The sequence below is a fragment of the Neoarius graeffei genome, chromosome 13 (genome assembly GCF_027579695.1).
Source record: "Neoarius graeffei isolate fNeoGra1 chromosome 13, fNeoGra1.pri, whole genome shotgun sequence".
NCBI classification, from domain to species: Eukaryota; Metazoa; Chordata; class Actinopteri; order Siluriformes; family Ariidae; genus Neoarius; species Neoarius graeffei.
In genome coordinates, this window is record NC_083581.1 from 51,668,628 (window position 1) to 51,682,409 (window position 13,782).

Here is a 13,782-nt window from a genome sequence, read left to right on the forward strand (position 1 = left end):
TCCTACAGGGTCGCAGGCAAGCTGGAGCCTATCCCAGCTGACTATGGGTGAGAGGCGGGGTACACGCTGGACAAGTCGCCAGGTCATCGCAGGCCTGACACATAGATACAGACAACCATTCACACTCACATTCACACCTTCGGTCAATTTAGAGCCACCAATTCGTCTAACCTGCATGTCTTTGGACTGTGGGGGAAACCGGAGCACCCGGAGAAAACCCACGCAGACACGGGGAGAACATGCAAACTCCACACAGAAAGGCCTTCGCCGGCCACGGGGCTCGAACCCAGGACTTTCTTGCTGTGAGGCGACAGTGCTAACCACTACACCACCGTGCCGCCCTTTTATATACAGGTAGTCGTCGACTTACAACCTATGCGACTTACGACCGATCGACTTTACGACCGTCTGGTTATGACTAGCAAGTGTTTCCTAGCTGAGCTAGCTGAGCATACGACAGTTTCTGCCCCAGCTCCCGGCAGCACCTCTCGCCACAGACAACAGTTTCCACCCCAGCTCCAGGCACACGCGCAGTCTCTCTCGCGCACTCCGTCATACAGTTTCCGCCCCAGCTCCTGGTTTATGAAACGAGCAAATGCTCCCGCCAGCCCGAGCGCTGCAACAGCTGATGATGACGTAGACGACCCACAGCCAAGCACCAGTGACACCAGCGGTCACTAAGTTTTGTATTTTGCTATGTTTTACATTTGTATTTTGGTATGTTTCAAACTAAAATGTTTTCTATTTTTCACACCTGTATTTCGTATTTTTTGTTTTGCACATATTAAACGAATTGTGCTGTACGCAGTGTAGTATGCAGTGTTTGACTTAAACCAAATAATGAGCCAAGATAATGAAATAAGAAAATGTTGATAAAATAAGACTTTAAGATGATTACAATATCATTACACATCACAATATACTTACGTTCATTTAACATAGGCCGACTTACGACCAGATCGGTTTACGACCAGTCAGTTGTAAGTCGACGACTACCTGTGTGTGTGTATATATATATATATATATATATATATATATATATATATATATATATTTTTTTTTTTTTTTTTTTTTTTTTTAACTTGTGTGGCTTGATATGTCCTCTTCTGCTGCTATCCACTGTGCTGCTGCAAACAGGAAAGTTCCCCATTGTGGGATACTAAACATCTTATCTTATCTTAATGGCCGTGTGTGTTTTAACGTTGCAGAGTCCCGGGAGACATAGATGAAGTGAATGCCCTCAAATTACAGGTGGACCAGTGGAAAATTCCAGAAAACCTCTCTGACCCGAACGTTCCTGGTAAGGGCAACATCATCATAGATGTCTGTGATCTAACATGACCTGTCTCACATTCAGAGGTTTTATTTGATGATAGGTTGGAGTGATGGACAAGTCTGTGATTCATTCATTCTCTCTCTCTCTCTCTCTCTCTCTCTCTCAGCGTCACTGTTAAAGCTGTGGTACAGGGAGTTGGAGGAGCCTGTGATTCCACAGAGTTTCTATACACAGTGTATCAGTCACTATGAGGATGCTGAGGCAGCCATCAGCGTAGTGCAGGCTTTACCAGAGCTTAACAGACTGGTACTGTGTTACTTCATCCATTTCTTACAGGTAACGCGCACACACACACACACACACACACAGAGGCATAAATAAAGAATACTTATTTAAAAGTAATTGTTTGCACTCATTGATCTAGCAATTTATATGTTTAGCTCACACGGCTATTGGACGCTGAGCTATTGCCATCACACGGCGTCTGTCCGTCCATCCATCCACAATTCACAAAAATTGCGACTCTTCCCTGAGTTTTCACTGGATTTTGATTCTGATTGTTTTGTTTGGGCGGCACGGTGGTGTAGTGGTTAGCACTGTCGCCTCACAGCAAGAAGGTTCTGGGTTCAAGCCCAGTGGCTGACGGGGACCTTTCTGTGTGGAGTTCGCATGTTCTCCCCGTGTCCGCGTGGGTTTCCTCCGGGTGCTCCGGTTTCCCCCACAGTCCAAAGACATGCAGGTTAGGTTAACTGGTGACTCTAAATTGACCGTAGGTGTGAATGTGAGTGTGAATGGTTGTCTGTGTCTATGTGTCAGCCCTGTGATGACCTGGCGACTTGTCCAGGGTGTACCCCGCCTTTCGCCCGTAGTCAGCTGGGATAGGCTCCAGCTTGCCTGCGACCCTGTAGAACAGGATAAAGTGGCTAGAGATAATGATGGATGGAAGTTGCTAATTAAGCCGGTTAACGAACTTTGAGGAAAATCGCTTCTCCTCCCTCAGTTTTCACTAGATTTTGATTCTGATTGCTTTGTTTTGAAGATCAGATTGTTTTCATGAAGAACAACTTTGCTAATTACAAAAGAGTCTGGTTTCTTATGGTACGGCCGTGTGAGCTCCCGCGTCGCTGACGCTCTGGTTTGGAAGACCTAATCGGTCCGCACAAAAGTTACTCCCTGGTTTTGCGATTTCTCATTAACGAGTTGCTCACTAGGACGGTTAATGAATTTTCAGGAAAATCGCTACTCCTCCCTCGGTTTTCAATGGATTTTGATTCTGATTGTTTTGTTTGGAAGAACAAATTGTTGTAATTGTTCTCGTGAAGAGCAACTTAGCTAATTATAAATGAGTCTGGTTTCTGATGTTACGGTCGTGTGAGCTCCTGCATCGCTGACGCTCTGGTTACATTTTTGGAAGGAGTCTCCAGTGTCACTGCTACGTAATAAAGGTAAAGCTGAAACACAGAAAAGTTGTCAGGACAGAGGGGTTTTACTGATTCACAGTGACATGAAAAGCTACACTTTTTTGTCTTATTAACTTTGAGAGAAAACAGGCTGGTAAGGGAACAACTGCTATAATGTAAGCGATAACGGGAACAAACTTTTTTTTTTTTTTTGCAGGCGTTCCATAGCATTAAACATTGCTCTAAACAAATAAAAATATACAGTGCGTCATTCTTTAATGAATAAAACTTTAATTTATAAAAAATATATATATTTGTTGGTAAATTGCTATTGTATCAAAAAGAATAAAGCCCTTTATAGGAAAATAATAAACTTCCGGGTGGTGACGGCATCACTGATTATTTCCTCAGTTGGGCAAGCAAAAAGTCTCAGCAGTGCAAAGCAGCTGTTAACAGTTTAAGTGTCTGGTGCTTTGTCACTTCATCCCGTGGAGTGAAATATTACACATTCGCACACTATAATTAATGTAATGCAGCCTTTACTAGAGCTCATTGCATTGCTGCTCTCAGGTTCAAAATAATAATGACACTTCAAGTCAAGTTAACTTTATTGTCAAATATGCTATACATGCTCGACATACAGCACAGATGAAATTTCAGTCCTCTCTGACCCAGGGTGCAAACAGGCAATGCAATAAATAAAAATAGAATAATTGAAAAAACAAACAAACAATATAACCAGTATAAACACTCTAGATAGGAACTAGACATAGACTAAACACTCAAACAATATAAACAGTGTAAACACTAGACAAGAACTAGACAAAAACTAAACACTCAGACAATATAAACAGTATAAACACTCTAGATAGGAACTAGACAGAGACTAAACACTCATATATATATATATATATATATATATATACACACACACACACACATATACACACACATATACACACACACATATATACATATGTGTGTGTGTGTATATATATATATATATATATATATATATATATATATATATATATATATATATATATATATGAGTGATTGATTCCACGCTTATGGGTACTGAAATGGGGACATGAACTTATTTTTAAAAATTCACCTAAAACCATTTCTTTTTTATGATGAATGATATGTTAAAAGATAACTTTAATTTTCTGAGATGTAATAAAAACATATTTATATGCCAAAGTCAGAACGTAACAGAAGTGTTGTGGACATATATATTCTCAATTTTAACAATGTAGAATTACTTTTTGAAACATAGGAAGGTGATGTTTTAGCAAATATAATTAATAAACATGTGTAGTAGAATAAACATACACATTCTTTCAATAAGATTAACATGGTATATAGCTAGATTGTAATTAATTTGTAACAGACGCGAGATGGACAATCGTAACAGAAGTAATGTAACAGACATCATTTTGGAACTGATAGGCTTGACTTTGGCATATAAATGTTTTTATTACATCTCAGAAAATTAAAGTTATCTTTTAACATATCATTCATTAAAGATTACATGTTTTGTGACCTGATGGTAAAAAAAAGAAGCGTGGAATCATATATATATATATATATATATATATATATATATATATATATATATACACACACACACACAAAATATATATATATACACACACACACACACACACACACATACACAAAATATATATATATATATATATATATATATATATATATATATATATATACACACACAAAAAATATATATATATATATATATATATATATATATATATATATATATATATATATATATATATATAAACAAACAAGTATTTGATCCCTTGCTGATTTTGTTGGTTTGGCCACTAATAAAGACTCGATCAGTCTGTAATATTAATGGTAGGTGTAGTCTAACATGCTGAGACAGAATATCACAAAGAAAATCAAGAAATTGACTTTAAAGAATTTGTATTAATTTATTTGCATTTTATTGAGGAAAATAAGTATTTGAACCCTCTTGCCAAAAGGACTTAGTACTTTGTGGCAAACCCCTTATTAGCAAGCACAGAGGTCAGACGTTTTTTGTAGTTGATGACCAGGTTTCTGCACATATTAGGAGGAATTTTGGTCCACTCTTCTTTGCAAATGACCTCTAAATCATCAAGATTCCGTGGCTGTCGCTTGGCAACTCTGAGCTTCAGCTCTCTCCATAGATTTTCTATAGGATTCAGGTCCGGAGACTGGCTGGGCCACTCCATGACCTTGATATGTTTCTTCTTCAGCCATTCCTTGGTTGCCTTGGCTGTATGCTTTGGGTCATTATCCTGCTGGAAGACCCATCCACGACCCATTTTAAGCTTCCTGGCAGAGGGAAGGAGGTTTTCACTTAGGATTTTACGGTACATGGCTCCATCCATCCTCCCATTGATACGGTGAAGTAGCCCTGTGCCGATAAACACCCCCAAAGCATAATGTTACCACCTCCATGCTTGACAGTGGGGATGGTGTTCTTGGGGTCATAAGCAGCATGTCTCTCCCTCCAGACACGACGGGTTGAATTGATGCCAAAGAGCTCAATTTTGGTCTTATCTGACCATAACACCTTCTCCCAGTCACTCTCCAAGTCATTCAGATGTTCATTGGCAAAGTTCAGGCGGGCCTGCACATGTGCTTTCTTAAGCAGGGGTACTTTGCGAGCACTGCAAGATGTTAGACCATTGCGGTGTAAAGTGTTACCAACTGTTTGCTTGGTGACTGTGATCCCAGCTGCTTTAAGATCATCCACTAACTCTGCCCGTGTTGTATTAGGTCTATTTCTCACCGTTCTCATGATCCTGGAAACCCCACGAGGTGAGATCTTGTTTGGAGCCCCAGACCTAGGTCGATTGATGATCATGTTGTGAGTCTTGTACTTGCGCACAATTGCACCAACAGTTGTCACCTTAACGCCCAGCTTCTTGCTAATGGTTTTGTAGCCCATACCGGTCTTGTGCAGGTCTACACTCTTCTCCCTTAAATCCACAGAAAGCTCTTTAGTCTTTCCCATGTTGGAGAGTTTGGAGTCTGACAAACTGATTGATTCTGTGGCCAGGTGGCTTTTATACAAGTCATTAGTGATATCGGGTGTCTTCAATTTAGGTGACAAGGTAATTTGGAGAGTCTAACTTGTCTGTATTAACAAGAACTCTTGATGGTTACTAGGGGATCAAATACTTCTTTTTCTCAATAAAATACAAATAAATTAATATAGATATTTAAAAGTTATTTTCTGGATTTTCTTTTTGATATTCTGTCTCCACATGTTAGAATACACCTACCATTAAAATTACAGACTGATCAAGTCTTTCTTAGTGGGTAAACCAACAAAATCAGCAAGGGATCAAATACTTGTTTTCCCCACTGTGTGTATATATATATATATATATATATATATATAAATAAAATACACACACACACACACACACACACACTTGCATCTATAATCTGCCCAAATCATGTGCACACTCACATTGGATGTCAGAGGGTTTCAGTCCACCTTTTTTAAGCAAGTCTGCATTTAAGAAAAATAGTTTCATAAAGAGAACACACAATAAACAATAGTAAAACATATTTTTTGAATATCATACTCAAGATTGTGTTCAGGTCTCTCATTGTATTTTGTTGCTCCTCTTCAGATTATTAACATAATGATAGTTACACGAGTCATATTGTTAGCATGGCTGCCCGCTGCTCTGGGTATGTGTGTGTGCTCATTGCTCACGTGTGTGTGTATGTGTGTGTGTGTGTGTGTGTGTGTTCACTGCTTCAGATGGATTAAATGCAGAGAGGAATTTCACAAGTGTGTAATGAATAAAAAGTTGTGCATATTGAACAGTTATTCCATGAAATCGAGTCGTACATGAGCTGATAGCGGCTATAAGCCATGTACGACCAGATTGAGTGGAATAACTGTTTATTCGATCCACATTCACTGGATTTTGAGAAACAGAGCATTTTTTTTCCTTTCTTTTTTTTTTTTTGCAAATTCGATCAATAAAAACTTTACACCAAACGTCAGATAAAATCATTTCCACTTAGAATGTAAACAAACCGGCGAAATGACTGTAGCAATTTGTGAAAAATGCCATAATAATAATAATTCTTAATTAAAAAATAAAAAGATACGTTCTTACCATCAAATACTTTTTTTTCCATATTTTGTTCCTTTTTTTTTTGTATTTTTTGGGGCTTTGTTTTCGAGGAGAGTTTTTATTTCGTCCTTGGTTGGTTCAGCAACATGCCCCGCCATTTTGTTTTTCTCTCTTCACGGTATGTGAGCTGATAGCCTAGTAGTAGAGTAGCCAATCAGAGTGCGCAGTTGCTCATATCCAGTGAATGTGGATAGAATAATTGCTGATGTTCTGAACAGTTTGCTTAGAATTTGTGACATTTGACTCGAATTTTTTTTGAGACATTTTCCGTGCTTCCCCTCAGGTTTTTGCACAGCCAGTGAATGTAAGTAAGACTAAGATGGATGTGAACAATCTGGCCATGGTGATGGCACCCAACTGCCTGCGCTGCCAGTCAGACGACCCGCGCGTCATATTCGAGAACACACGCAAAGAAATGTCCTTCCTCCGCATACTCATCGTGCATCTGGATACCAGCTTCATCAAGGACCTTGCGTGACATTTAAGCCATGACAGTGTGCCTCCCTGCTCATCCGTCTGCCCACGGGTGTCTCTTTCTTTACAGGGTTTAGACCAATGGCGTTGTTGCCTATTCACAGTCATGCTGTTTAGCCCTGTCAGTGCTTTATAACTCTGAGAAAATAATACAAAAAGACATACTGATGTCTTGAGGAACGTGATGGATAAACTTGTTTTCTGATTAAACTTTTCGCTAAAACCTCCAAATATGAATCACCAGCAAATGACTCACTGATTCACTGAATACCAGCATTCATTGGAGGTTTCTTGCTTGTTTGACTCTGAATCGACTCAGAATCATTTTGAGTGAATCCTCACCAGAAACGCAGATGCCTTGTAGCAGATGCTACTGTAAAGACTGAATCGATTCAGAAGTGAATCTTTTTTCACTGGCAGACACTCCAACATATCTGCAGCAGTCAGACTGTTAACATACGAAACCAAATGTGCAGGGATCTACGGCTCTTTGTATTATTACTAATAACTCTTATTTTAATATGTCGGGTTTGGACACTATTTTTGGACAATTGTTATCTTTTTTTCTCTGCTAGATTATCTGGACAATCTCAGTGGATTTCTTTAATTTAATATGGTTTGAGTGTGTTGGATATTTAATGGATACTAATCTCTGTGCTATGGAGTGTATGAACCTCTCTTTTGGTCTTAGATGTTCTGCAAACTTTAAAAATTCAGTTTCATGTTGTGTGTATGTACTGCTCATGTTGACGTGTGTCTGAAAGAAAGATCTGTTGGCTCTGTTATGGCCTGCTGATTTTGAACCGTGTGTGTGTGTGTGTGTGTGTGTGTGTGTGTGTGTGTGAGTGAGATGGCTTTCTGAAAGGTCATCCTTCTGTAATCAAAAGCTCAAGGCATGGAAGGTGCTTCAAAACAAACTCTCCTTTATCTCATCACCTTCTGAGAAATGATTCGTTTGATGTCGTCCATGCTATTTTTACCCATTACGTGTTTCAGCAGAAAGGCATGCAGGACTGTTCACCGCATTCGAGCAATCAAGATTGTACAGTAAGACAATATACAGTATTTAGCTCTGGAACTTTGGAGACCATTTACAGTCCTGACTCCAGGAAGTACGGACGTCTAGTAGTAGTGATTCAAGGCGACTAGACTTGTGTTGAAAGCATTTTGTCACTCATGCATGGGCTTTCAGGAGTCCTTAAACCCACATGTCTTGACGATTAAAACACAACTCAATCCGCGGATGACTGCAAATCTTCACGAACATATTTTTACTTTATTATTTTCCATTAAACGGGGCAATTTCATATCTCAGATATGTGGTTAAGGGCATAGCCAAGACCCAGGCTGTAGTATATTTAGCTCTGTGGTCAGACTTTGGGGTTTAGCACCCAGTATGGGAGTGTTTTGTTTCTTGATTTTGGAACGAGATCGTTTTTTGACCGCATGTGTTTGCACACAGTACACCCTGACTTCTGTTTTTGTTAAGAAGTAAGCCCCAAATAAGACAGTTGCATCAGGGAAAAAACAGTCAGTCATGATTAGCTGCTTGTTAAAACCCCTTGCTGACGTTTCCACAACCATCCATCTGGGTCCTGCTGCTCCACACGGCCTGACAGCACACGTTACAGACGCCCTTAATCGTTTTGTCCAGAACTTGGGGAAGATTCCTTGTGCCATAGCAGAAAATACAGTAATCCAGCTGGCTGCTCTTGAAGTTCCCTTTAATGAAGATCTTTTAGACATGACATTTAAGAATCTTCTCACGTGCCTAAACAGCAGGTCTATGCCACTGATGTTTCTCTGTTATTCTGTAAATATGACTGTATGTCTCACATTATACGTTTACCTAATTTATCCCTTTCCAATCAAACATTACTACATCCATGAGTCTATTTTTACTACTTCCTTTACATCTGTTCAGTCAGTTCAGAGTTCTGTCATATATCCTGTATTTTTAATATATAATCCTTTGGATGATTGTGCTGAATAGTGAACAGAACTGTAGCAGACTACAGCCACACAAATCCCGTGTGTTGTTGACCTCCACTATGCTCCTGTATTGCACTTACTCACATGTCCTCCCTCTCTGCAGCTCTCTGTGATCTTTGCAGGAACTAATGACCTCTGACTCAAATTGTAAATATTTTTTGTTGCCGTGGCCTCTAATGAGCCAGCTAGAAAAAGATGGATGGCAAGCATTTTATTTCCATCGTTTCAGAAAGAAAGAATAAAGTTTGTAAATTTGCAAAATTGTGAATTTTTTCTCTTATTTGATCACCTGGATGTAGAACAATGGTTTTTGGACCGACTATTCAATATTTAGGCTTTTCAGTTCTGTGCTTCAATACGATTAAAGAGACTTGACATAGATCCATCCATCCACTGTCTGTAGCCGCTTATCCTGTACAGGGTCGCGGGCAAGCTGGAGCCTATCCCAGCTGACTATGGGCGAGAGGCGGGGTACACCCTGGACAAGTCGCCAGGTCATCACAGGGCTGACACATAGACACAGACAACCATTCACACTCACATTCACACCTACGGTCAATTTAGAGTCACCAGTTAACCTAACCTGCATGTCTTTGGACTGTGGGGGAAACCAGAGCACCCGGAGGAAACCCGTGCGGACACGGGGAGAACATGCAAACTCCGCACAGAAAGGCCCTCGCCGGCCACGGGGCTCGAACCCGGACCTTCTTGCTGTGTGGCAACAGCGCTAACCACTACACCACCGTGCCACCCCGACATAGATATTATGTAGAAAAATATTTAGAAACTCACATGCCTGCTTCGGGCGGCACGGTGGTGTAGTGGTTAGCGCTGTCGCCTCACAGCAAGAAGGTCCTGGGTTCGAGCCCCGTGGCCAGCGAGGGCCTTTCTGTGCGGAGTTTGCATGTTCTCCCCGTGTCCGCGTGGGTTTCCTCCGGGTGCTCCGGTTTCCCTCACAGTCCAAAGACATGCAGGTTAGGTTAACTGGTGACTCTAAATTGACCGTAGGTGTGAATGTGAGTGTGAATGGTTGTCTGTGTCTATGTGTCAGCCCTGTGATGACCTGGCGACTTGTCCAGGGTGTACCCCGCCTTTCGCCCATAGTCAGCTGGGATAGGCTCCAGCTTGCCTGCGACCCTGTAGAAGGATAAAGCGGCTAGAGATAATGAGATGAGACGAGACATGCCTGCTTCTTTTCTGCTATAGACTTACAGTTCTACTGGTGTTTCCACATGAACACGTGCAGCATGGTAGGCTTACAAACCACCAAGCTTTCTTCAGCACAGTACAGAAGCGTTCAAACGGGACAGCATAACTGATTTACATCACTCTGGTATTTACCATCATCTTGTGTCAAGCTGTGGCTCTCAGTGGCTCCAATTAGCACAATTCTAGGGCAATTAGATGGATTAAAGATTAAGTACCAAATCTTCCAACAGATACTCCAGACGTTAAATAATTTCACTGTGAGTCAGGACTATTAGACTGTAATAATTTGTTCATTCAGATGAATACTTCTCTAAAAGCATGGCTAAATTCAGATAAATCGTTCTAATCATATGAAAAGCACTGGAATGACATGATAAACATGTTTCTGCACTTAATGGCAGCCAGGCAAACAATGCTAATATGAGTAGTCAGCAATCTACTGAATGAATTTAACATTAATCTCAACTGCAACCACACTTAAAGCATTCTCATGTCCTTCATAGCACATATTTCATAATGTCATGCACACAATAAACAAAAAGCTAAAACCGAACCCAAATTCTCCCTCATCAACAAACAATGAAGGGGTTAAATGATTTCACAATCATTATTTCATACACCCATCCACCTGCTGTTTGATGCAGTTCTCTCATCAGCCAAATGCTTAACAGCAGCACAGTGCATAAACTCATCCAGATACAAATCAGTAGGTTTAGCTAATGTTCACTTCAAACATCAGAATGAGAGAAATTGTGATCTCTGTGACTTTCACTGTGGCATCAGTGTTGGCGCCAGATGGACCGGCTTGAGTTTTACAGAAAGTGTTGATCTCCTGGGGTTTTCACACACAACAGTCTGTAGAGTTCACACAGAATGGTGCGAAAAACACAAAACATTGAGTGAGCGACAGTTCTGTGGGTGGAAATGCCTTGTTGATAAGAGAGGACAGAGGAAATTGGCCAGATTGGTTCGAGCTGCCAGGAAGGATATAGCAACTCTTTACAACCGTCGTGAGCAGAAAAGCATCTCAGCATGCAACAGCAGAAGACCACATTGGGTTCCACTCCTGCCAGCCAAGAACAGGGATCGTAGAATCAAGAACAAGTTCCGAATAATAATAATAATTATTATTATTATTATGTATGCAAGATGTCAGCATGGACCCACTGCAGGTCATCCTCACAGCTTTCTGAGATTCCTGGATTATCAGCACAAAGGATAGAAAAAAGGATCCTAACTGTTCTCATAAGACTGCAGTACCTGTTCAGCTCGAGAATGAAAAAGAGGATCTTAGTCTTCTACATACCTGTCAACCACGGGCGATTGCTCTAAGACAACGAGGGAGGCTCAGCCTCCTCTAAAAATGCCCTTATAACTTTAATGTGTGCGTGAGTTTTTCCCCCTCGTGACAGCGCGATGCAGCGCAGACTCAGTGCACTTCAATGGCATTTGGGAGCTCTGCGCTTTCAATCTCAAAATGCAAGACGGTTATTGGACAAATACTGCGAAAACGCCCGCCCACGGAGTCTCACGGACTCCCAGCCTCAGTGGACTTCAATGGCATTCGGGAGCTCTGCGCTTTTCAATCTCAAAATGCAAGACGGTTATTGGACAAATACTGTGAAAACGCCCGCCCACGGAGTCTCACGGACTCCCAGCCTCAGTGGACTTTAATGGCATTTGGGAGCTCTGCGCTTTTCAATCTCAAAATGCAAGACGGTTATTGGACAAATACTGCGAAAACGCCCGCCTACGGACTCCGAGCCTCACATGGGAGGGACATGGTAGTTTCCGCGAGGAGACTGGTGATTGGTGAAAGCGGCCGGATATTTTCTTTGATTGACAGCTCGTTTCAAATATAGACAGGCAGCGGTGAATCTCAGTTCAGTCCCATGCGGATTCGCGAGTGCTGTGGTGTATTGTAAGAGATCAGCTTACATTTCGATTTCATTCCATACATACGGTTTCTACCAGCTTTTTTAGTTTGTGTATATTTTCATTGTAAATAAAGTGTAAATATAGTGTTGTCAAGTTTGCTATCTTAGTTCCAGAAATTTCGTTTATTTGAGTGACTGAACTTGAACTTGAGGGGGCTAGTCAGCTAGCAAGAAAGCTGCGCACGGATGCCAAGCATTGCTGATTTAATTTTGGCGAAGCCATTTGCCAGTCTTCCTTTCGAGGAAAAAATTAAAATTAAAGAGCAGGGTAGACCAACGCCTCAAATTGACTTGGTGAAAAAGGTAGGGAATAATACTCGTTCCTTTCAGCTCTCCTGGTACGAGAAAGTGAATTGGCTAACAGCAAGTGACCCACATCAACAACAGTAAATAGGCTACTTTAGTAATATGTCATGGATGGACCAAAAATATAGAATCTATTTAAAATGTTTATGCTGAGTATATTATATTGGAATATATATTTTTCTGGATATGAATTAAACACAGCTACAATTTGGAAAACATTTTTAAACAAAAACACAGCTGAGAACATTTCACACTACAGACCTGGATTAAAAGTGAAGGGTTATCAAAATTGTCAATAAAACATTTCTCAGTCAAAATAAGTAAAATATAGGGAAAGTGTCATTGAATGAAATGTGTGGCACCCAGCTCTACTGCTGAGGTTCCTGACAAAGAGCTGCTTTCAATAATGATCAATTTTTAAACAACATGCCACAATTTTAAAATATAAAATGTTAAAATATACCCCTCCCCCCCAACACCACCATCATGTATATTGGACAGTAGGCTAATGGGCCAAAAGAACCTGTTATTTCACAGTTTGTGACCCTGCCAACAATCAGCCAGATCAGAGGCAAGAGTATGGGCAAAATTGACGTTTTTTCTTTTAAAATCTGGAAATATCATAACCGACCAGCCTCCCCTGTTTGAAAGACTACCAGCCGCCACTGCTGTCAACCCTCCCATTTTTCCCGGGAAATCCCTTATTTTGACTTATTTCCCGCTGTCTTCCCGTTTTTTTATTTTCCTGAAAATATCCCGTATTTTCACATTATATAAAAGTCCCGTATTTTCACAATATAAAAAAGTCGGTAGGTCCAGAATTCATGACGCGCCTCTGACAGGAGTTTACAGCAGGAAGTCGGGCCATGAATTCACGTCCCCGCCCTCTCAGGCATCAGTAATTACAGAATTCCGTCCGGAGGCGAGGCTGAACAAGTGATTAGGTCCAGTGTTGCCAGATTGGGCGGTTTCCTGCCCAAGTTGGGCGGTTTCAAGTGCATTTTGGCGGGTTT

At 40.8% G+C, this 13,782-nt stretch overlaps 1 protein-coding gene across 1 annotated transcript in view; it reads left to right on the forward strand.

Moving 5' to 3' along the window:
• arhgap46b (Rho GTPase activating protein 46b) overlaps positions 1 to 9,578 on the forward strand; it is a 247,416-nt gene extending 237,838 nt beyond the window's left edge. The window contains exons 8-10 of the mRNA XM_060938001.1: positions 1,209 to 1,300; positions 1,443 to 1,612; positions 7,135 to 9,578. Of these exons, the coding sequence (XP_060793984.1) occupies positions 1,209 to 1,300; positions 1,443 to 1,612; positions 7,135 to 7,329 (457 nt within the window). The 3' untranslated portion in view covers positions 7,330 to 9,578. The remainder of the gene's footprint in view (positions 1 to 1,208; positions 1,301 to 1,442; positions 1,613 to 7,134) is intronic.
• Positions 9,579 to 13,782: the final 4,204 nt, after the last annotated feature.